The sequence below is a fragment of the Pyrus communis genome, chromosome 11 (genome assembly GCF_041283825.1).
Source record: "Pyrus communis isolate YQ-2024b chromosome 11, ASM4128382v1, whole genome shotgun sequence".
NCBI lineage: Eukaryota > Viridiplantae > Streptophyta > Magnoliopsida > Rosales > Rosaceae > Pyrus > Pyrus communis.
In genome coordinates this window covers 21,666,681-21,691,721 of record NC_142575.1, presented here as the reverse complement: position 1 = coordinate 21,691,721, position 25,041 = coordinate 21,666,681, and the positions used below count along the sequence as shown (strand labels likewise).

General features: G+C 37.2%; 2 protein-coding genes across 2 annotated transcripts; both read left to right on the top strand.

Moving 5' to 3' along the window:
- Positions 1-1,919: 1,919 nt before the first annotated feature.
- Positions 1,920-3,323, top strand: LOC137741507 (uncharacterized). The gene is made up of 2 exons (XM_068481213.2): positions 1,920-2,283; positions 2,830-3,323. The coding sequence occupies exons 1-2, from the start codon at positions 1,971-1,973 to the stop codon at positions 3,039-3,041; spliced, it is 525 nt and encodes a 174-aa protein (XP_068337314.1). The 5' UTR covers positions 1,920-1,970; the 3' UTR covers positions 3,042-3,323.
- A 17,130-nt stretch (positions 3,324-20,453) lies between these two features.
- LOC137742618 (calcium-dependent protein kinase 8) lies at positions 20,454-24,841 on the top strand. Its single transcript, XM_068482530.2, has 9 exons — positions 20,454-20,785; positions 21,031-21,631; positions 22,237-22,360; positions 22,524-22,667; positions 22,852-23,004; positions 23,090-23,205; positions 23,332-23,499; positions 23,733-23,963; positions 24,381-24,841. The coding sequence occupies exons 2-9, from the start codon at positions 21,122-21,124 to the stop codon at positions 24,534-24,536; spliced, it is 1,602 nt and encodes a 533-aa protein (XP_068338631.1). The 5' UTR covers positions 20,454-20,785; positions 21,031-21,121; the 3' UTR covers positions 24,537-24,841.
- Positions 24,842-25,041: the final 200 nt, after the last annotated feature.

Sequence of the window (25,041 nt, the reverse complement as noted above, 5' to 3'; positions counted from 1 at the left end):
CAAAACCCCTCTCTAATTCCTCTCACTAATCTCGAAAATGCTGTGAAATAATTACTTGCAGGATTTTCTTTTCCTTTTACTGTTTTTCGCATATTAGTTCGTGGATTTGCAGATCACAATGAATGAAACCCTACAATGTATCAACAATCTTTTGCCTGAGACTCTCTTGCTTCGCTTCATATTATTCAAATCCAATTTTTGTGCTGATTTTATTTTGCATGACATTGACATTAAACCCAGATCCATGATAGTATTGACGTACGATCTCCCATACTAGTACAATATGTGTTGATTGAAATCCTAACTGCAAATTCTTGGTTCGATGCAAACGTGTATCCAAGAATTAGTTCATGGTAAGCAATGTGTACCCAATGGCGTGAATCGAACATTGGACCTCATTTCATGGAAAATTTGGATTGATGCCTTACCATATTTTTTGTACGAAAATCTACGCTCTATACTACTAAATATACTAAAAGAATCCTATTTGTTAACCAAAAAGGATAAAGTATGTTTGCACTTATTTTAACTAATTAGTACGTATTATGACTAGTTGTAGACATATTATTCTTGGACGATACTTGGATACTCACTAGTGAGTACACTATAGACTCACATTTTAATTTGGTCAAATCAAAAGATACCACATTTTTTTATTTCTAAAACCCAAAAAAAATTAACATGTTCATTATTTTTCAAAACAATGAAACAAGTATGAAAATATCATTTGAAATTTGAATTTCCATAAAATATGTAAAAATGATCATTGAACTTTCAACCTAGTCCAGAAATTGTCATTGAATTAACAATTCGTTAATTATGATCCTTGAATTACAAAATGTGGAGCATTGGTTATCTTTCGTCAACTTACTTACATGGGCATACATATATATAGCTAGGTTCCACAAGGACTAATTTTAAAATTTACTCTTTGGAGTAAAATGTAGAAAATCAGTCTCTAAATTTTCACCGTAGTGTACATTTCACTCTTTTTTAGGGCCATTAGTTGTCATTGACCCCAACAACTTCAAAAACTCCATGTATATATGTTTGTTTATTGTATGTGATCCCTATAAACAACTAGGGCAAATCAAGTTAAACCTCATTCTGCTACTTCTATTTTCTTCTATCATATTTGTTTTCCTTTTCTCTCTTTTTATGTGCTACTCTATTTTATGCATCATGTGCTCAATGAAATACTTTAGTTGAAAATCCTTAGCAATCTTCAATTACTCCATAGTATCTTACACCCACCATCCACATGCCTTTACAAATAATAGCAGCTGCCAACATATGTTGGCATAGACTTTCGACTTATGTTGACAGGAATTGACAGGTGTCTACTAGCTAGGTGATTGACGAAATGGCCCCATAATTTTTTTTTTTTTTTGGTTGATATTAAGACCCATTATTTAAAAATCTTTACTACCCAATGTCCATGGAGGCTATCGTTAACATCAAGAGGTTGGAGTGGTTTGTTCTAGTTTGGCCCGTATCGATTTCTAAGTTCCAAAACCGAAAAGAGGACGGTGTACACAGTTCGGTTCGAGTTCAACTGATTTTGGTCAACTTGATTTTTTATGCTCGGTTTAGTTTGGACCATATATATAGCAGGAACCGGGTCGTGTCAGTTAGTTGATGTTATTCGGGATCCTCATCGGATTCTTTTTGTGAGGATTCCGGAGATCTGTCAATCTTATTCATTCATCGTATATTGTGCGATAAAAAATTATTTTAAATATTTTTATTTAAAATTAACCACAAACAATACTTGACAAAAACTGATAACATAATGTATGATAAACGGACACGATTCATGAATTTTCAGGATTCTTACCAAAGGGATCCGTAGATGATCCTGTTGGATAAATAACTTAAGTGATACATCCGAGCCAAACGTACCGTTAACGATAAAACCTCATACCGAGTTGTGAAGTGTGGCTGTGGTTTCATTTATCTTCTTCAAATCAATGCTTCCTCTGTATTCTCCTTCACTTCACAATAAACCACCATTATCGCTGCAACCATTTTCTCTCACAAGTTATAAGCTTAAAACACGCATTTCTGAATTGCTAGATTCTGGCGACGGCGTTTGCAGGAAGAAGAACACAAACCCATATCGTAATTCTTCTTCTTCATCATCTTCCTGTATTGTTTATGCAGTAGAGAACGAGTCACAGCAGTTTGAGGTAGACCCAGATAAGGCCAGAGAAGCCCTTAAAAATCTTGACCAGCAACTTCAATCCAGCTCCCAAACTAAATTCCGCCCTCAAAAGGAAAAGGGTACTCTCTCTCTCTCTCTCTCTCTTCGTGACAATCACAAACAGTACGGCTGCAAATGGTGTGTGTTTACTTTTTCTGTTCTAGACCATGATTTGGTGTCCAGTTTTTTGGACGCCTTGATGGCCAAGGTAGTGATAGTGATTGTTATCGTGTTCTGTAGGACTCATGTTCCCGCTGTGTACCGATAACAATTTCTCTGTCTCCCTTGTTTGTTTCAGTTTGGCTTTTGCCACTGCGTTTTTAGTGAATTTTTCCATCAACCAAAAAAAGAAAGACCATGATTTACTTCCACCAATCTTATGTTTTGCATTAAGTTGTCCTAACCGCATTGTGAGATTACAATTTTAAGGGAGTTTTACTTTATCGAAACTGCAAAGCTACGGTATTTCATATGATCTTGCTATTATGTGAAGCAATTATGTCTGAAGTAGCATTTTCAATTTCATAGGCAGTTATATTAGGAAATAGAAATGAAACAAAATGATGGAATGTGGATGTTACGGCATGGCATGGTCATTGACTAGAAATTATTTTCACTGGTTGCAGCACCGGATGTGACTTTTTCAAGAGACCGAACAAAAGATGAACATGTTGAGGAATTTTCAGGGTCGTTTTTTGCAATCACGGCTGCTGTAGTCTTTGCTTTTACCGTTTTCTATAATGTGTTATTTTACACTGTTATAAAACCATCCATAGATGGACTAGAGGCAGCTCCATCCACAGTTGTTCAAAGAGAAATCCTAAAGGACCAGTTTTGAGCCGCCACCAGAAATTTATGTTCAAGACGGAAGCGCTCAATCATCTTTCAGCTAAGCTTATAAACTGGTTCTGGTTTGAATTTGTATGAGAATATGTTCACAAATAGAAGGGGGTAAGAATTAGTTTGTGCTTGTAATAATGTTAATAGTAATAATTACTTATTCAATGACCATGGCACTAAAACATGCTCTACAATTCTACATATATTGTGAGTACTATGTTGATACTGATTTTTAGACGTGCTTCAATCTATTTCGTCCTCATGTTTGATCATCAAGAAATTTACAATGTCGTCCTCTCCAGGTATGTAAAGCTTATGTGTAATTACATGAACTGATAAAGTTGACAGTTGGTATCATAGCATAGTTTTGTGTGATCAAGACCTGTAAAGGATACCACGATTAAAATCTGCATGTTTCTCATACGCGTCAACTCTTCCAGTTATGTGAATACATGCATGCAAAGCTAAATTATCTTGATCTTATTTTATGCTGCTTCTGTTCATCAATTTATGTGTAATATCAGATTAATATTGTTATAAATTGTTTCCGAATGCTATGGTGAATGATCGATTGTGATATCATAATTCAATTTTCTTCGTTATAACATATATGCTGCTGTTATTGACGTACGTTATTGAATGTCATATTGATTGTTTACTGATATACCACGACTTCAATCCAGTTTCTTTAGTTTTACTTGCAATCCAAGTTATTTTTATGTCTGTATAAAATAGCATGTATGATATGTATGTTAAGCATGATTTGATATTCAATTTATTCATCAATCATGCTTGAAGGAAAAAGAATTTTCTGATCAAAAGTTTTTCGAGAAACGTTGTATTAACAAAAACGGTACAACAAAGCAAAAGGGTAGGAACTAAATTTGTGCACCATCATAAGAGGTGGAGATGCACAAATCCAAGCAACCTTTAAAAGAGAAAACAAACATGAGCAAGCCAAAGACCGGGAGTGTTAGTCAAAAGCTCTTCGACAGTCAAGTTAGTAAGCAATATAAGACTCAAGTAGTGGGCCAGAGTATAAGTATGTCTTACTAGTGATGAACTCTAGAATGATGTATTTATACGCGTCGAGGAAGAGATATTTTAGGATAGTAGAATCCTTATTAAACAGGGAGAATGTCAGAGGATAACTAAGGATAGATATTGCATCCTCTTAGGAGTGTGATTACTTACGGCGCATGCCAATCTTTAAACTGTAAGGACTCCAAGATTATAGAAAACATACTAATTCATTGCTGGATTAGGTTTTCGTATCTTGCAGAACAAGCATGGTCAATCTCAACGAAGTCCTTATAGTTTGCCCACTGATTTTGAAATAGGATGATGGTGGCATCGTTGTTTCGTTTATTCAGCTTTGCAGCGAAGGTTGTCGAGTCCATGACTAGACTTTGAGGTATGCGTATTTTGACTCACCTTACTCCAAATATGGAAAATCATGATCCCACAATTGCCCTTAACTATGTATCTTAAGGAACTTGTTCCTCTTGAGTATGGATAGTTATCTAAAGGCCATGCTTTTTAGAGTAAGTCAGAATGCATACCATTTTAGTTCTTTTGATGCATGGCATCTTGGCTTCAAACCTTGTGAACTTTGTGAATGCTACGATGCACTCGAGTTGTTTTGTATTTAGGCGCATTACCTTGCAAATCATTCCATCAGTATGGCAATGATGGGGGCATCTTTGTTGCGTGTTCACAGAGAATGAGACTTTGTTCGTTATTGTGGAACCATGATTTTCTAAGGTCGGAGTAAGATTGATTGCAAGACAGTTACCTTAGAAGTCTAGTCATAGACTCAACAACTTTGTGTGAAGCTGGATTAACGGAGTACTAATGCCGCCACCATCATCCTCTTCCGAAGCGGTAGACGAATTTCGAGTGACTTCGCAAGAATGACCATCCTTGTTTTGCAGGACACGGGATCTGACCTGATATGAAATCAGCTAAATCCTCTATAGTCTTGGAGTTCATACAATATAGAAATCCACAAGTAATCACAACTCTTAATAGGGTGCAATATTAACTTTTATATATACTTTAGAATTCTTCTAGCTTAGAACAAGGATTCTACCCTGAAAAGGTCTCTCTCTTGACTGGTATAAATACACCCGTCTAGGTTTAACCTCTGGTAGTACATTCATCAAACTCTAATTCTCTTGTCAATCGCTTGAGTCTTATATTTGCTTACTAACTTGATCGTCGGAGAGCTTTTTGTTAGCCCCCCCATCTTAGGCTTGCTCACGGTTGTTTACTATTTTACAGATTACTCAGATTTGTGCCTCCACCATCCATTTCAGTGCACGAAGTTGGTTTCAACAATTTGTGTTTTCATTGAAAGTTAACTCATATTGCTCTCAACCAAATCACTCTACCTTTAGGAAGGCCTTTCCTAAATCATCTTGCTGCAATTGCGTTGTCCCCACGACGACGCTTGATGCTGACCCTAAGAACGATGTGGTTTTCACTGTAGATCAGATATGGGAAGATCTCATGGAGATATGCCTATCCCTATAAGATGTCCGAGAGAGCCCACTAGCCAAAGAACCAGCAAGACTCACTGACTTGAAGATGCGAGTGAAAGATCTTAAAGATGTCATCTCCTGTTTTAAAGAAGCATTGATTCAGCTAATCCAACCCAAATCTTAACAGAAATTCTTGATCTGAGTCCAGATGCGTCACACTAACGATCCGTTTTCGAAATACACCGTAGAAAGTTCAGAAGGCTCAAAGTCTTTATCCTATCCAGTACTGCAAGAAAGAAACATTTCCCAAGAAAATTGCATATTCGATGAACAAGAATATCTAGGAAAAACCCGAAAAGAAAGAAAAACGGCGTGCAAGAAGCCGCAGATGATGGCTTCAATCAACAAACCACTAACCATTGACTTCAATATCTTGATCTTCTTCGATTAAGACCTAGAGGATGTCCATTCTCCTTACCACGATGCCCTTGTTATCAAGGTTCAAATCTCAAACACCTTGGTCAGCCAAGTCTTAGTAAACAATGGTCAAGGGTAAACTTTCCCTGCAAATGATGGGCATTCTTGACAGCATCAGCAAGAGAAGAACCACCCTTTACACCCTCAATAGGGTTGCTGCGCTATTGAGAACATGAACATGATCCCACCTGGACCCAACTGTTGGACCAGTTATCCAGCGTAAATGAAATCCCAAAACCAAACAAAGCAAGATCATTAAAGCCGAGATTGATAAGCTCAAGGACGCCAACTTCATCGTCGAAGTACATAATCCGAACTGGCTGGCTAACGCTGTACTAGTATAGAAGAAAAATGGAAAATTGAGGGTGTGTGTTGGCTTTACAAACTTAAAACAAGGTGTGCCCAAAAAATCCATACGCCCTCTACGGATTGACCTGCTCACATATTTGACTATAGGTCACGAGTTGCTAAGCTTCATAAACGTTTACTTTGGCTACAAGTAGATAAAGATGTACAAACTAGACATGGAAGCAACGTTCTTTGTTATCGACCGAGGTACATACTATTACAAAGTTATGTCATTTGGTCTTAAATATATAGGGGTAACCTATCAAAGACTTGTTTATCAAATCTTCAGAGAAAAAATCGGAGAAAAGCTAGAAGTCTACGTAGACGACATGGTCGTCAAGGGGAAAAAATAAAAAGACCATCTGATCCACCACCATGAGTCATTCGATCTGCTCCGAAAATGCAACATAAAGTTAAATAAAAAAAATTCACCTTCAGAGTAGGATCAAGCAAATTCCTGGGGTACCTGGTTAGCAAACTTGGAATCAAATCCAACCCGGATTAGATCACGACTATCATAAAGATGTAATCGCCCAAAATTGTGAAGGAGATACAAAGCTCGACAAGAAGAGCAGCCGCCCTTAGCCTATTCCTCTCACGATCCCTCGATAAGTGCAAACCTTTCTTCTCTGCAATAAAGAAAAGTAAAGGCCTACACTTGACAGACAAGTGTGAAAGGGCCTTTACAAAGTTAAAAGAATACTTGTCCAAGCTGGTAAACGGAGAAGACTTGCACCTAAATATGCCAGTGTCAGATTGCGTAATAAATCCAACCTTGATTCAAGAAGAGTCAGGGGAGTAGAAACTATTATACTATGTACCAAAAACTCTTATTGAACCAAAGACTAGATGCCAAAAAAATGGAAAACTCATCCTCACGTTGGTAGCAGCAGCCAGAAAGCTTTGACCATACTTCTAATCATTCAGAGTAGTCCAGATGATGGAGTATCCGCTGCGATCCATTCTGCACAACCTCAATACATCTTCTAGGGTCACCAAATGGCCTATTGAGTTGGGGCAACACGAGATTATCTATTAGCTTGGACTTCGTAGCAGAATTCACTATAGCAGCATAAGATATTATGAGCATTGCAGACTCTCAAAGATAGCTTAAAAACCCCTGCCTTTAGAAACTCTACGTAGAAAAATCATCGAATATAAAAGGGTTATAGGTAGGAATGATCTTGGTAACGTCATATGAATATATACTTGGGTAAGCTTTAAAGCTCAAGTTTAAGGTAGGTAATAACAAAATGGAATACAAGGTGCTCCCAACAGGACTCAGGGTGGTAGTAGAACTAGGGGTGGGTAAACGAGGATAGGAACCACGGGTTGGGGAGGGTATGGGTTGGTTCCTAATTTTTAAAAAGAGAAACGGGGCGGGGCGGGGCGGGCCTTTGAAAATTTAAAGGCAGGCCGGTTCCAGAAGTATAGAAAAATGGGTACCGGGACTGGCCCATTTGTAATTACAATGGACAGATGAGATTGAAGATAAAGCTACCATTCAATTTGAATTGTAAGTTTTACCCTAGGTTCTCTCTCTCGAGTCTTCGACTCTGTCTAGAGACTGGACCCTGAGCTTATTATCTCTCACAGTCAAGCGTGTGTCGTCCCTTCCCCTTCGTCACTCTTCATCAGTCATCTCCTCCCTCTATCACTCTCTGTCAGTCATCTCTTCCCTCCGTCACTGTTTGTCAATCATCCCCCAAAACCCTCCTCCAACGGTGGTCTAGCACCTGCTCGAGAGAGAGTTCCAGCAAACATACCTAGATAATGCGAACCAGATGAAGTTGGTTTCGAGGATAAAGAAGATTCAAGAAGAATTGTCGACTTTGGAAGATCAATGACGCGAACTTCTTTCGGCCAATCAGGTAATTTTCAATTTTTTTTTCAAATAAAATTGGGAAACTTTAGTTTTTAATTTTGATTTTTGGGTTTTGGGTTTTGAAGGATTTAATTGATAAGGTGAGGATAACTCTGGTTGGGAATAGAAACCAATTGCATCAACTCTATTGTTTGGTGTGGGCAGGGTCTGAATTTGGAGCGCCCAATGTTCGGATTCAGGAAGATCCACGTCAGCGTCTTGTACTCTGACGATGTCACTTCCTGGAATAAGTTGAGGAAACCCAAGACCCATATGGGTTTTCATTAATCTACAGGTATGGTTTGAGGAGATTTATAACTTTGTATTAGTTACAGATTGATGGGTTTTCCTGCTGAAACTTGTTCCCTAATAAGTATAGCTCTATTGACGGCCAATTTGTTCATCAAGTCATAAGTTATATGTCCTGCTTCTGTTTTCCTGTTCACCATTTTACTACCTTCTTTCTTCTTTGTACATTGTTTAGTTTTGAGGTTGATAAAAATAGTCAAAAGCTTTTGCTTTCAATATAGGCAAAGTTTCTGTGGAAGGTAAAGTGGATCACAAGTTTGATATGAAGCCTCACAGTACTAACATTGAGTAGTATGGGAAGCTGTGTCATGAAAGGACAAACAAATCCATGATCAAGAACAGACAAATACATGTACCATTTTCTTCCATGTGTTTCTGATACAATAGTTTCGATGGTATATGAATAACAGATTTTGATTGTCTCTTTTGTTGCTTTTAATTTATTCCAAAGATGATCGACAATGACCGATGAGTACTTATGAGGCCCATACCTGGGATGATTGGTTTGGTTTCATCCACCTCTAAGATATTCGTTGATTCTTATTCATTCATTTCTACAAACTAACACCAAAACAAGGAATTACCTATTCATATCTGAATTAAGAACAAGAAGACAATGTTCCAGACTTTCCATTCTGTTTTGGAAGTATTTATGAATAAGTAATTCCTGTGTTCTTGATAATTGTTGTGGAGAGGTCATGTAATTTGATTATGGGTATGAGCTCAAGAAGACTTCCAACAGTAATTGTAATTTGTAGGTAACATAGGCATGCTTGAATTACAGTTCCTTTGAAGAAAAACATGTCTTTGATTTGGAATCCAAGTTTAAACATTTTAATTCTACCATCTTTTGCGTAAATGAGTTCAGTGGCTTGTTTTTCAATTTTCAAAAAGAAATTGAAAAAGTATTTGTCGAATACATATTTCTCTTTGTTTGATTAATAAATACTTCCATTATCTCTCTCTTGACAATTAGGCACATTAACATTTTGATTGAATTATTATCAAATTATTATCTCTCTCTTGACAATCTTCAGATAGAATAATTATAATGTGAACATATTGGGGGTTGGATGTCATTTTGATGTTATTCTTTTTCTTATAGATTCAATGAGGAATGATGTTGGAAGTTTGATGTCATTGCAGATGTTAATGTGGATGTTATTTTGGTTTTAATGTTTACGTTTTGTTTGGATTTGGAATAGCTCCTGTAATCTGTCTGTGCAGAAGCTTGAAGCAGCTCTTGTAATTTTTGAAAATGTCTATGCTGCTGCAGTGCAGTTTTATAAAAATGTATTTTTGAAAAAAAGAAAAATAGAGTTGGACTGGTCCTGAACCAGCCTGTTTGAAATGGGTCGGGTTAAGTTCGGTTCCAAAACTCAAAATCTCTCTACCCGGCCTGGCCCGGCTCGTTACAGTTTATAATGGGTAGGGTTAGGTTCTTCCAAATTTGGGCCCGGCCTAACCCGTGCCCACCCCTAAGTAGACCTCCAGGTGAAAGAATTGTTAATCCATTGCGATTCGATGCTTATAATCAACCAAGTCACAGAAGACTACGCTGCACATCACCCTACGATGAGGCTTTACTTGAACAAAATTAAATTGCTGCTAAAAAAAATTCGAATTGTATGAAATCCAGCAAATCTTGATAGGAGAAAATCGCCACACTGACGCTTTGGAAAACATAGCCTCGACCGTCGACCACTTCCTTCTGCGCACGATCTTTTTCAATACCTTAATGTCCCAAGCATCTGCGAACTGAAGCTAGAAGTAATTGCAACCATCGACAACTGACAGAACTAAATAGATGAAATCATCAACTATATCATAGACGGAAAGCTACCTGACAATCACCACTTGGCCAGGAAACTTGTTTAAAAGGCTTCGAGATAAATAATCATCCGTAAATAGTTTTATCGACGTTCATATTCTAGAGGCAGGCTTGCAGTCCTAAACGACATCTATTCTGGAATATGCGACAACCATGCCAGAGGAAGATTGCTAGCACAGAAGGGGGTGTTAACCGCATGATACTATTGGCCTACCATGAGTCAAGACACCACAAGTTGCGCCTAAAATTGTGATAAATGTCAAAGGTACGCCCCCATGAACCATCAACATGCACAAGAACTTAATACTTTAATAGGGTCATGGACTTTCGTGCAATAGGGCATCAATTTGATTGGGCCGCTAAAAAAAGCACAAGGAAATAAGGAATATTTAATAGTGGCAATATATTACTTCTTGAAGTGGATCAAGAAGGAACCTCTGCCGAGAATCATAAGCACGACTGTCAAATCTTTTGTTTGGAAAAATATCATCTGCCAATTTAAAGTTGCCCATACCATACTCACAGACAATGGGATGTAGTTTACGAGTTAAGAAGTCACAAATTCGTATAAAGAACTTAGGATCTGTTATCTCACTTCCACTCCAAGATAACACAAGGTAATGGGCAGAGAGAAGCTTTAAACAAGACCATCTTACAATGTTTAAAGAAAAGACTCGAAAAGAAAAGTAAATGGACAAAAGAGCTGCCGGGGGTCTTATGGCATACCGTACAATAGTTCGAAAAACACCATTTTCCATAGTTTACAAAGCAGAAGCCGTCATGTTAGTCCAAGTCACCATAATACTGAATCTGTATATCAAATAATGGAATACCAATAATCCTCAAGTCAAACCTTGACTTCGCAGAAGAACGATAAGAATGCGCTTAGGTCCGACTTGCCGCCTACTAACAACAGATCCGATCATATTACAATAAAGGCATTAAACTTCAAAGCTTATTAGGATCTAGTCCAAAGAAAAGTCTTTGAAAACACAAAGATACCAGGATAAGGCAAGCTCGGAGCAAACTGAGAAGGATATGTAGGTCGTCCATTCCAAACTCAATTGGAATGTCGCCGTCTACGTGAAGACAAATCCATGGAGAACTCATCTCTTTAACCACTTGTCATAGATTGTTCGTCAAAGATGATCACTGATGTAAAATTTATATTACATCATCTTTTCCTAGAACTACACGAGTGATTTGATTCTCATTCCCAGAGATATATAAGCAATCCTTTTTGGACTCAATCACACCCCTTTGTCAAGCAATCATATTTCCTTTATCAATAAAGAAATTATGAAGTTTGTTTATCTTATGTTCAAAGTTTGTGTCTTTCTTTTTTTGGTGATGAATAGAATACCTCAATCACTTGGGCAAAACGTAAACTTTGAAAACTTCGCATGATTGTAAGTCTAAAAAATTCAAAGTAACACTATCAGAGTAGTCTCTTTTAGCCAATTTTGTATTGCTTAGTTAGCAACTTGGGAAACTCGAGCCATAATAAGCACGATTATGATTGGCAGGCTACGGGCACACACACATGGTGCCCTAACTTAGAAGCTTAGTGCGTTAGAAAGGTTGTGGGTTATAACATTCAAACCTAGATTGTACGCAATTGAAGGAATAGTTAAAAAGCCGATCCGGAAATCATCTGAGGGTGGCTCTAAAATCCAACCATGTGTTCAGCAGGTCTAAAAGGGGCATCTATAGTAGGCAATCCCCAAGATGAATTTTATTCCAACAGAGCTCTGATACATATAAAATTCTTTAGCCAAGTTAGCTGAGGTAGTCCAATCAGCAATGTGTGCATATTGCAATAGATATCGCCAATGGCCACTCTTTGCAAAGTGTGCCCATGTGATACTCATCATCATTATGATCTTTATGGCACGATGCTCAAGATTGCATGTCTAAATCCAAAATGTCTTTATTACTCCACAAAGAATCAAATTACCATTAGAAAAAAGAAAACCAAACTAAACGTAGTCTAGCTTATTCTGAAATGCATGGTCTTTAGATAACTATCCATCCTTAAACGGAAAAAGTGCTTTTTAGATACATAGTTAGGGCCATTGTGGGACCATGATTTTTTAGAGCCAGAGTAAGGCTGATTAAAATACAGTTACCTAAGAAGTCTGGTTATAAACTTAACAGCTTTAAGTGGAGCTGGATTAACAAAACAATTGTGCCACCATCATTATGTCTCGGAGCAATAGTTAAAGTTCGAGCGACTTCACTGGAATAACCATGCTTATTTCGTAGGGATCTGATTCAGTCTGAAATCAACTAGATCTTCTATAAGTCTTGGAGTTCCTATAATCTAGGAATTGGAGTGGGCAACAAGGAATCATAACTCCTAAGAGGGTACAATATCTACTTCTAGATATCTTCTAGGATTCTCCCAGCTTATAATAAGGTCTCTATCCTAAAAAGGTCTCTTTCCCGACTAGTATAAATATAGCCATCGAGGGTTTAACTCTGGTAACATAATCATCTTGGCCACCACTAGATTCTTATATTTTCTTACTAATTTGACCATCGAATAGCCTTTGGCTGGCACACCCTTTTCCCCAGTCTTAGGCTTGCTCACAATTGTTTGCTATATTACAGGTTACTCGTATTTGTGCTTCCACCATCCATGGTGGTGCACGAAATTGGTTCTAATAGTTACTTTCCCAATTAACTTCAATCGTCGGATTTGTTGATCTTGAGGTGCGACGATCCGAATTTAACGGTGAGATTCTCCTTCAAATATTTCTAGATCTCTTCTGTGATTTCCTAAAAAAATTCCCAAATTATTACTTTTGTTCAAGAAAAAACCATTGGTCTAATTTATTAAAATTTAGGTGGTTTTAGTTTATAGGATCGAGGGTTACCCATTGGTGCTGGTGGCGACGATCAATTTGCCAGAAAGCAGTATGAATCGTCGTCAGAAATTTTCTACAGAACCAGGTCGAAAAACCCGAAAGGGTCAAACACGCAGGTTACCATTCTATAACAGGTAAGTGTCTCCAATAATTTTGGGGCCTTCTATTTATAAAAGGTCTAAATGGCAGAAGTACCTCTGACTTTGCTCACATATTTCTCTATCGTTACAACTGAATTTCATGAACGGTTTTCACCTACATATTTCTTGGATCGAGCTCTGTTGGAAAATACTAAGAGTGACCCTGAAAGGTCTGTGTAGAACTAGGATTTTCAAAGGCCGAGGTAAGGCTGATCGGAATGGTCATTTCACATCATTCGGGAATAAAATACATTATTTTAAGATACAGGTTATATCACATCCCCGCTTCTTATAGTAGCAAGCCTTTCAAAAGTCGATCCAGAATTAACCACAGACTTTAGCTTCTTTTGGAGTAAGATTTCCTAGGCTCAGCAGCTTCCTTTTTATCCTTTGAAGGAGATAGCTCGATAACAAACTTTCTAGAAGCCGCAGAACTCCCAAAATATCAGAGGAAGTCCTTGATTTCTTCTTAACTAAAGGTCCAACAAATTGGCCAACGTACCAATGAGGCCATGGGCCTCTCTTGCGACTCCAGCCATGCCGACCTTCTACTTTATCGTCTCCAGCCGCACCAATTCCTGCTCCGCCACTCCAGTCACATTAATTCAGATATACAGCTCCTAGCCGCAGCTTAACACTCCATGCACTCATCCTAAGAAGCTATATTAGCAGCCCACTTAGCAAGCCCAACCTGCATTGGTGCTAGCATCTACTCCGAATAGGCCCTGCAACCCACTGATACACTACACCTCAGTTACCTCGTGGTAGCAACATGAAAGAGAAGAACAATTTTTTTACCTTTTGGTGAGACAACAACAACAAAAAAGGTGACAGTCAACTCTTCACGAGGTAAGCAAAGAAGAAAACTGGGGGAATGGGCACAATTTCCTTTGGTTTTCTCTCTTTCATGTTTGGAAAATAGTTATTCTTTAGCTTTATTTAATCCTCCGCTTAAGGTAAAATTAAATAATATATAGGCAGTTTGACTCATCTCCTAAATGACTTTCACTACAAGTTAGATCTCATAATCCAATGCAGTCGATGATCCACTTTTGGCGAACCCACTTAACTTGAAATTTCAACACCTCTTGCACATCCCTACTGTAGCATAGCATGTGTGGGGGCCTTTATGGAGAAAAAAATATTTTGAAAAATCCTAGAGTTGACATGGGGACTTTTACCCACAAGAAATGAGAATGCTCTCATTAAAATGGCGAGGCTCAAATCAGTTCCACGAGTAGTACGACCACCAAGAAGACCTGAGCTGATGACTACAACTTCTCCAAACTCCTCTGCTCATGGTAAGGAGAAAAGTCAAGGAAATTAAAGATGGAATTGATAACCAAATCCTATCTATAAAGCATTCCTTATTGAAAATCAACTTAATTAGGCAAGGAATCACAATAAAATCCAATCAAGGATACTACGAGATAATCCCAAAATATTATTTCACTTATAATATATTTGGGATAATTCTCTCCTTTATCCAATGGATGACACAACTTGACTAACTACATGATGATACATGGCGTGGAAAACCCTAGACATGTGGATGGCCCTATGCTCTATAAATACATCATTCTACACCAAATTAAGGTAAGCTTTTTATACGCAATTAAGCCCTAAACTTTCTTTTTTTCTTCAGAAGAATTGACTTAGGCATCAGAGATCCATTGGTAAACCTCCCCCAACCTCTGTAGATGCGTGGCTTTGGTCCTTGATCAAAAGTGTTTAATTGCTTTGTAGGTACAAATTCATTAAGACTGAAGACATCTGTTACCTAAACAACATCTTCAAATATTTTTTTTAATTGATTATTAAATTCATTTTATAATTTTATTATCATTTTTGTATTAGAATATTTTTTATTATTGTTAATGTAATAAAATAATAGTTTAATTTAACAGAGAAAAACTGTAAATGATGTCAAAGTGCCACATAGGGTTAATGACACACCTCGACCCGGAATGTCCACTAGGACCCCGAATCGAGCTGTGCTGGCCGACACCTGGAAGGTGACGAAACCATAAAGTGTGATAATGTATAAAATGTGAATAAATTAAAATCTAAAAGTGCTTCAGTACACGAGTGCGCAATGAGCGGGTCTGGACCCATTTCACGTGTAATACAGAGCATATGTATAGTACAGTAAGGTAAGATAATGATTATACCATCATAAGAAAACATCTGTACTGAAAAGTGCCACAAATCCTCGTCAATACAGAACTCTGCTGCTAGAACCTGGAGGGGTGCAAAAATAGAACATGTGAGTGAGTGAAACAAAACTTTTCAAACCAATTTCAATTACCAAATGCAGTAACCCCTCGCCGTAACACCTGTATAATTTCCAGAAAATTATACTATGTAGAAGTATGAAATTAAATGTATACTAACAGTAAATCCAGAAATATACCACTATTCAACATCTCATTAGCAATATAAATAATCATGTGCTTAATAACCCATACTAGCACGCAAGTCGGAATCACCTATGGTGGCCTGTACGACTGCACCCATATCTCATCAACCAATGCTAGCACATAAGTCGGAGTCACCTATAGTGACATGTATGACTTATCCATATCTCATCAATCAATCCTAGTACACAAGTCGGAGTCACCTATAGTGACCTGTACGATTGAATCAATAGCTAAATAAGTCTACCTGCACATGAGTCAGAACCACCTAAAGTGGTATGTACGACATGACTGGGTGTAAATACGCTCAAGTGCTACGATCACGTGAAGACTATGCGAATAATTGCAGGTCAACTACGAGTCGGGACCACCTATTGTGGTATGTACGACATAACTGTGCACCTACCTTGGATCCAAGGTGAGCGTAAGGTGCGGGAGGTGAACATCACATGAAGGACTGTGCCTTGGCCACGGACGGGAGCACTAACACCGGGGTGCAGGTTTATGAGCTCTCAATGCATCTCAACATAACATGTACGACTCATGGGCAACCTGTACGATAGTGTCGGAGTTGCCTATGATTACAACCTATACGATAATGTCAGAGTTACCTAAAACATAAATATAGTCATGCCATAACTCGATCATTTCGAGTAACACCATAAACTCACCTGAACTTACCTGTGCATCCTGCGTTCCTCTTCGCACTTCAAAGCATTTACAGTAATTATGTGTAGATAATATACATATGGATATGTCATGATGCAATCTAAAACTCAACCATAACATAGTGTTTCCAAATATATAAATATAACATGGCGTGAAATGCATAATCTATAACACCCCACTTCCAAACTATTTATTTTCATGAATAATTATCGGTGATAAGCCCAACTAGACACTAGTTTAATTAACTATCATTACTTACGTTTCCTTACTTCAATTTCTTGATTCTTCACACATTGATTTATGACCAACATTTAACCACCAAATCATAGGGTTAAATCTCACATTTTCACCAGTGTCCCTCACGTTGCTCAATTCCCCAAACAAGGCTATTGTCTCAATTATTTAGTCTCATTTATTATATGGCTGCATCTAACATCTCTTTAGACTGCCTATGTACCCTAAACAGGGATCAAGCCATTCGTAGTTCGTACTAGTCCTCCAAAGAATTCACAAAAATTATATGAAATATTCAATTTATAAACATTTGTGGAGACGTCAATCTTATATATATATATATATATACACACACGATAGAAGGGAAAAGACCCACTCACCTTAGATTAGCGCTTTAACTCCCAAGCACGAATATTGAGACGTCATGAACAATCCTCACCTAAAACAATTATTCAGTCACGTCTCATAACACTTATCCATAGAACCCGTAATTTACATAAAACACATCCGAATGACATTCTGAAATGATTTGAGATCCATTGACCAAAAGTCAACATTCGGTCAAAGATCAACGGTAGGGTCCACAACCCTACGTAACTCAATCCGGAAGATCTGCATCTCGGATTTCTGATCAGAAACTTCTAAAGATCCACATTATACTTCTAGAACATAAGACTAAAGTTTCATTATGATTCAACGATTGAATCTCCGCCAATTGCCAATTCAAGTGGCAGTCAACGTTTTATTTTACGAGCTTACAAATCCAATTTGGGAAGATCTGTATGTTAGATTTCTAATCCGTAAGTTTCTAGTATCCTCAAATATTACATACCATATTGTATTAAAATTTGATGATGATCCAACGATTGGATAGTCAATTCATGCAAGGACCTCTTAATGGCCAACTAGGTGGTCAACTATGAAACTATATTAAACATCATAATTTCACTAAACGGATGTCAAATATGGAATTGGGGCTTCAAAATTAGTCTGGGAAGGTCAGGTGGAGTCTCGGCCCATGCGCTGCCGCGCGTGGTTGCCAGCTGCCACGGTTTGTCGAAAAATTCCACTATTTCTAAAAATTCTCAAATTTCATAGAAATGAAGATCTCAAAGAGAGGAACAACTTTCATACCTGCCACGAAGTCTAAAAGTGGACGGAAGATGGTCAATTTTTCCCACAAAGCCGGCGGGTGCTTAAAGCTTCCCGGCGTCGATTCGTCGTCTACGGTGGTCCAACGGGATCAAGGTTGGTTGGGATTTTCTCCTAGGATGATGGGCTACAAAGCCCAAGTGGTGGCATTGGCCATTGCTTTGCCAATTCGCCGAAAATTTGAAAAGAGTGGCCGGACATGGTTTTGACGCGTAGGATTTCGTGGCTTCACCCCACCACATGTGGTGGTTTATAAAGGTGGTTCTTGGTTAAGTTTCGTAGAGGGGAATGAGAGCTTCAAGATGGTGGTGGTGGCGTCGAAAAAAATCCATCGGAGTTGGCCGGAATCGGCCTTAGAAAATGGAAGGTCGCGAATGTGGTTTTAGGTTGTGCACGGGAAAGAGCTAGGAGCTTCTTTCCCATTCTCTGATTGGCTGCTGCCTTCTTTTTTTCCTCCCATTCTATTTGGTTACTCGCTCCTTTATCTAATTAGTCTTTTTTACTAACATAAATCCGATTGGGCCACCTTCCCACAAAGTGAGAATTCAAATAATTTATAACTTTAAATATAACCAGTTTCAAACATCCATAACTATATCGTTATAATCCGAACTTGCAAACGGCTTTCGCCTATGCGTTTTTACCAACGAGTACTATGAGGATACGCTAAAAGAATAAGTCCCACATATCTCAAACCGTTGGTCAATGGAAGTCAAAGTCCTTGTCTCTAGGGCATTTTCATAAATTGACGCTTTTAAAATTAATAAAAACGTAAAATTAGGGACGGGTTGTCACATTCAAATTTAAATTTGTGCCACATAGGTTCAAATTTAAATTTTATATTCAAATTTTGACATCTCTTTTAGCACTTTTATAACCTATGTCCCTCACTTGCCCCTTAAAGCTTGTTATTTTAGACAAAAGTTCTAACAACGTTACAAAAGAGTGCCATTACTTAACACCAGTGTTCTAAAAATTGACCTAGGCAATGCCTAGGCACTGGATGGCGAAGCCCCAACTCGATTTCGACCAAAACGATCACTTAAGGTGGAGAGGATTTAGCGGCCGCCTAGGCGCTCACTAGGCGGTCTAGGTGGCACTAGGGGCCACTATAGGCTGTTGCAAATCCCACATTCACTGCAACTCTTAATTTGCAACTTCTGGTCTTATACGTAGTAGTAGAGGCTTGGCGAGTTTCTGCAGCTTTGCAGTCTATGAGAAGATGAGGGAAGAGAGAGAAAGAAAGGCAATTTGACATTTCAACTGTGGTGGCACGAGCTGCAATTTCACTTTGTGGTTCTGAAAGCGAGAAGGAAGAAGAAGAACCGAAAAGATTTAATGGGAAAGGTATTTTACTTTACTTGGGCTCTACCTTGGGTAATGTGAGAGGTGAAGTGCACAAGTCAATGGATTTTAATTATCAAATCACCCACTACGTGGGCTTTTATCTTTTTAAAAGTCTGGATATATATTCATATAATGTATAATAAACTCATATATAACCTATATATATATATATATATATATAACATATATGTGTGTGTGTGTGTTATATGAATTATTTGGATAATGGTTTTTTTTTTTTTTTTTTTTTTCATGGGCCATCATATTGTGTGCATAAAAAATAATTAATTATATTAATATAATATATAAAAAATTTATTTAAATCTGCCTAGTCCGCCTAGGCCCCATCTAGGCGCCTAGGCGCTAGGTCCCAGCTCGCCGCCCAACTTTCATACTATGACAAGTCAGAGACCAATACTAAAACATTTTAGTTCTAGACCAAACTATGACAAGTTAGAGACCAATACTAAAACATTTTAGTTCAAGACCAAAGCTCTAATTGAGCCAAAGTACATGAGCTAATACTCTAATTTTCTCACGTATTTATACCCTTTTGTCAATTTGAATTAATAAAGAAATAACACATATATAAATTTTCAACATTATCAAGCAATAGATTGACCACCACTAGCTCATGGAAAATGGGGTCATAATCTTTCTTTTTTTTTTTTTCAAAAGAAATTATTATTGGCACTCTAAAATTTTCATTATACACTATAAACCTTTTATATTTGGAAAAAATATATATACTTTTGATGAGTGTACAATGAGATTTTTGTTGTTCCAATAATAGTTCCATTTCAAAATTCGTTAGATACATAGTATTTTATAGTAAATATTTTTGGGAGGTGGTTTTTTGGTTTTTAGAACCCACAACCAACTTTTGTTGAACTGTTGGGTAAAATTCAACTATTAAAACTAAAACTAACAATTATTTTACTTTCAATAAATAGCAAGAATTACTTTTATTTTATATATGAAAAAAAACTCTTTTTAAATAAAAATTAACTTCTTTTTACATTCTTTTCCTCTTGTCACATTTTCTGTCATTATACTGAAGAAAAAAAAACTATTTATGGATAAAACAACAAATATTTGATGGAAAATTATCGATAACTGATCCAACGGTAACAAGGCATGAAAACTACCAAAAATGATAAAAAAAAAAAAGAAAAAAAAAAGTCTGTGACTTGTAACTTTGCAAGGTTGAGCTGGATATTTTGGGCAAAGGAGAAAATAAAAAGAAAAGGGGAGGAAAGAAGAAAGAAAAAAAGAAAAAGCAAGAGGAGGTTTGTTTTCTGTTTTTCCTTTGATGGTTGACTCCCAAACATAATCAAAATTTTGGATTTAAAGAGAGAAAAAGAAAAACAAGAGAGAAGGAAAAATAGAGGATTTTAAGAGAGAGAAACAAAAGCCTCTATCAAAGAGCTTTGACTCTCTCTCTCTCTCTCTTTCTCTGCAAATCCATGGTGTTTTCACACCTTCTCATTTTACATTCCTCTTCACCTTGCTAAATCTTTGGTTTATTTCATTAACTAGGTTTAGGTGATAATTTACCTTGAAATCTCATCTGGGTTTCCTTCAAATTCCCCAAAATTTGAAAGGTTTTGTTCTTCTCTTACATTTTTTTTGATCTTTTGATCTTTTGATTGTTTTTGTTTTCTTTTCTGTTTTTATATTTGGATTTACTGGAGAATCATGAATTTTTTATTTGTTTCTGCATGAATATCCCACATTTCTAAATATGGTTTCTGCCAAATCTAAAAATCTTTAAGCTGGAAATGTTATGGAACTCAAATGTTGGATTTGTCATTAATTTTCTCTGATTTCTTTCTAATTTCCCCTTCAGATTTTTATTTATCGACCTTTCTGCTCAATTGGGTCCTCAAGAATTCTCGAGAAAAGGCTGGAAATTGTGAAACTTTCGAGGCTTAGATTTCATGGGAAATTGTTGTGTAACTCTAGGCACATCAGGCCAGAACAAGCAGAAGAAAATCAACAACAAGACAAACCCATTTGCAACAGATTTCGGTGGCATTAATGGAAAAGATGGTGATGGGAAATTGTGTGTCTTGAAAGACCCTACAGGTCGAGACATTTCGGCCCAATACGACCTGGGACGCGAGCTTGGCCGAGGCGAATTCGGAGTAACATATCTATGCACAGAGGCATCCTTAGACGAAAAGTTTGCTTGCAAATCAATATCGAAGAAAAAGCTAAGGACTGCGGTGGATATTGAGGATGTGAGGAGGGAAGTTGAGATAATGCGGCATTTGCCTCCACACCCAAATATTGTGACATTGAAGGACACTTATGAGGATGATGATGCAGTTCACATTGTGATGGAGTTGTGCGAGGGTGGTGAGTTGTTTGACCGCATTGTTGCTAGGGGTCATTACACAGAACGGGCCGCTGCAGGCGTAATGAGGACAATTGTTGAAGTTGTCCAGGTTAAATTTTGTTATGGTTCTGTTGTGTTAATTTGGTTTTATAATTGGTATGGTTTTGAAATTTGATAATTTTGTTCTTACATTAGATTTGATCTAACATAAGATGATGTGGCTTGTGTTTATGGTGTTGGCTGAATCGTATGTCTCATTTGTTATATTCTTGCTTAGGGTAAAGGTGATTCGTATAACATTTTTTTTTTTGTTGACACCGTTATATTATGAACTTTAAATGTAAATGGAGAACCATGTGGTGAGTTGAATGTCCTCCATTCCCTTATTGGATATTCTCTAGTCGTGTTGCTATGTATTCTGCTAACTGGGTTGAATTTCTCGTTATTTGATGTTAAAAGTAAATATTACTATGCAGACAATATGGTGTCTTCATTTTTAGTTTTCCTTGTTTGTCATGTTTAATTGGCTTATATGTTCTTTTAGGTGATATGTTGGCTACGTTTGAATCTTGAACCTTTGGATATAATAATATTCTATGCACTGAAGATACTTTTCTCTACATATACATATAATTGATTGCATGATAATGTGTTTTTTCTTCTGTGGTTATGTTAGTGTGAAAGATTCTGATTTGTTTGCACTTTACGTTGCAGATGTGTCATAAACATGGAGTAATGCATCGGGATCTCAAACCAGAGAACTTCTTATTTGCAAATAAGAAGGAAACGGCCTCTTTGAAAGCAATAGATTTTGGATTGTCTGTGTTTTTCAAACCTGGTATTGCACTACTTTTCAACATTGCATGGTTAATGTTTTTTTCTCCACTCTTGAAGTCCATGTTTTAGCATCATTACGAAGTCCATGTTTTAGCATCATTACCTCATCTCTGTTTTTACCTTATGACAAAACAAGTGTAGCTAAAGGCTGCTATATTCTATAGGTGAGCAATTTAACGAGATAGTGGGAAGTCCATACTACATGGCTCCAGAGGTTTTGAAGCGCAACTATGGACCTGAGGTTGATATCTGGAGTGCTGGGGTTATCTTGTATATTTTACTTTGTGGCGTTCCACCTTTCTGGGCAGGTCTGTATTTCTTCTCCACTGTTTCTATTTTGATTCTTTACAAGTTCTACACGAGTTGGAATGCTTTTGCTTATCAAAGATCTTTTATTTGGATCAACTTGAACAAAGTACTCCTGCTGGTGTATTTCCTTGCTTAATTTATTATTTTTTCCTTCTCATTATTTTTCAAATAATTTCACTGTAGAAACTGAACAAGGGGTAGCACAAGCAATTATTCGATCTGCCATTGACTTCAAGAGGGACCCCTGGCCTAGAGTGTCAGATAATGCAAAGGACCTAGTGAAGAAAATGCTAAATCCTGATCCAAAGAAGCGGTTGACAGCTCAGGAAGTGCTTGGTAGTAATTTGATATCTTATATTTTCCAAAGTTTTATTGCTTTACATGAGATGTTAATCCCTCTTTTTTTTTTTTTTTCCTGTAGATCATCATTGGATTCAAAATGCCAAGAAGGCCCCAAATGTCCCGCTTGGTGAGACTGTGAGAGCAAGGTTGAAGCAATTTTCTATAATGAACAAGCTGAAAAAAAGAGCTCTAGGGGTAATGTTTTGAAATTATTTATTGGGATTCCATAGTTATTGAAGGCATTTATGTTGAGCAACTTGTATGTTGTGTTAAAGTTAACCATATATTCAATGTTTGAACCCTTGACTATTTCACGCATAGGTCATAGCTGACCATTTGTCACTTGAGGAAGTAGCTGGCATAAAAGAGGCTTTTCAAATGATGGACGCTGGCAACAAGGGCAAGGTAACCATAGAGGAGCTACGAAGCGGGATACAACAGCTGGGGCAAAATATTCCTGATCCAGATCTTCAAATACTAATGGAAGCGGTAAGTATTAATTTGTGCTTCGCCAACTTGCCTTCTAACTTTTAATCTGGGGTTGCATAATAATATGCCTTACTTTGCATCATCTTAAATCTCAAGAAGCAAACTAAAAATATGAAATTTTGGAAAAGAGAAAAGAAAACTTTTTACAAAAGAAAGAGACAAGGGAATGGTCCTGCATGTTAGTTCCTTTTGGGGACTTTTCGAAGTAACTAATTGATTTCTGATTGCTACAGGCTGATGTTGATGGGGATGGAGCTCTCAACTATGGAGAGTTTGTTGCTGTTATGGTTCACCTTAAAAGGATGGCAAATGACGAGCACCTACATAAAGCCTTTTCATTCTTCGATCAAAACCAAAGTGGTTACATAGAAATTGAAGAATTAAGAAATGCTTTAACTGATGATGTTGACATAGGTGGTGAGGAAGTCATCCATGCAATTATGCACGACGTAGACACAGATAAGGTTCGAAAAACAATTTAGATACAATTACCAAAAAGCTTTATCCTTCATCCAAAATGTTTTATTCCAGATTACATGGTTAAATGGCCCTACTTTTAAACCTTCAAGCCTTCCCCTAATAATTAACCTTGCCATGTATTGGTTGTTGCCTTTAGGTTCTTTTTTTTGTCAAGAAAATTGTAGTTTTTAGTTTGTCTTTATGCGGAAAATGCTTATCCTAAGAACAAAGTCAATAGACTAGTTAAAATGCCTTCATTTTGTAAGATTACTTTTTAATTACTTTTGATATGTGTATGTATCAATATTTGTAATCAAGTTATGTGTGAATATCAATATGTACACATAACATTCCTTTTAATTAGTAGTGTGTGCATGAACAATAACATAAACCGCAACCGTTCTTGTATGGTCATCTTGCAGGATGGGCGCATCAGTTACGAGGAGTTTGCTGTTATGATGAAGGCTGGTACAGATTGGAGAAAAGCATCCAGGCAATATTCACGGGAAAGATTCAACAGCATAAGCTTGAAGTTGATGAGAGAAGGGTCTTTACAGTTAGCCAATGAGGGTAGATGACCTACATTCTTTTTTTCTTTTTCAAAACAACATTATTTGAAATTAAATGATGCTTACAAAGATGAAAATTCCTTTGTTGGTGGCCTTATGAATTCACTTCTTTTTATCCCCCATTGTTTTTCCTTTTTCTTAAAGAAAACTTGTAACTTGAAGGATCGGAGTGAGGGTCATAGCATCTTTTACAATAGCTATGATTAGGAGTTGTAAATATGTCAATTCAAAGACCTTTTTCCACTATAATCTCCCTCAACTTACAGTGGAACTTTATTTTTAAACAAGGAAAGACCAAGTTTGATTTGTTTTAATTTTTGTGAAAGCTAGTTATTGTTGGCTTAATTTGATTAGTTTATAATGGTTGTGAGAATTGAATTGTAGCATGATGACCAAAACTCAGCTACCAATGTGTACCAAAATCCTTGTCAAGGTGCAAATGCTTCGTGTCTGCTAGTTCTACCGACCCTCGTTGTCCATCAAATCTTCATTGACCACCACGGTTGATGGCTTT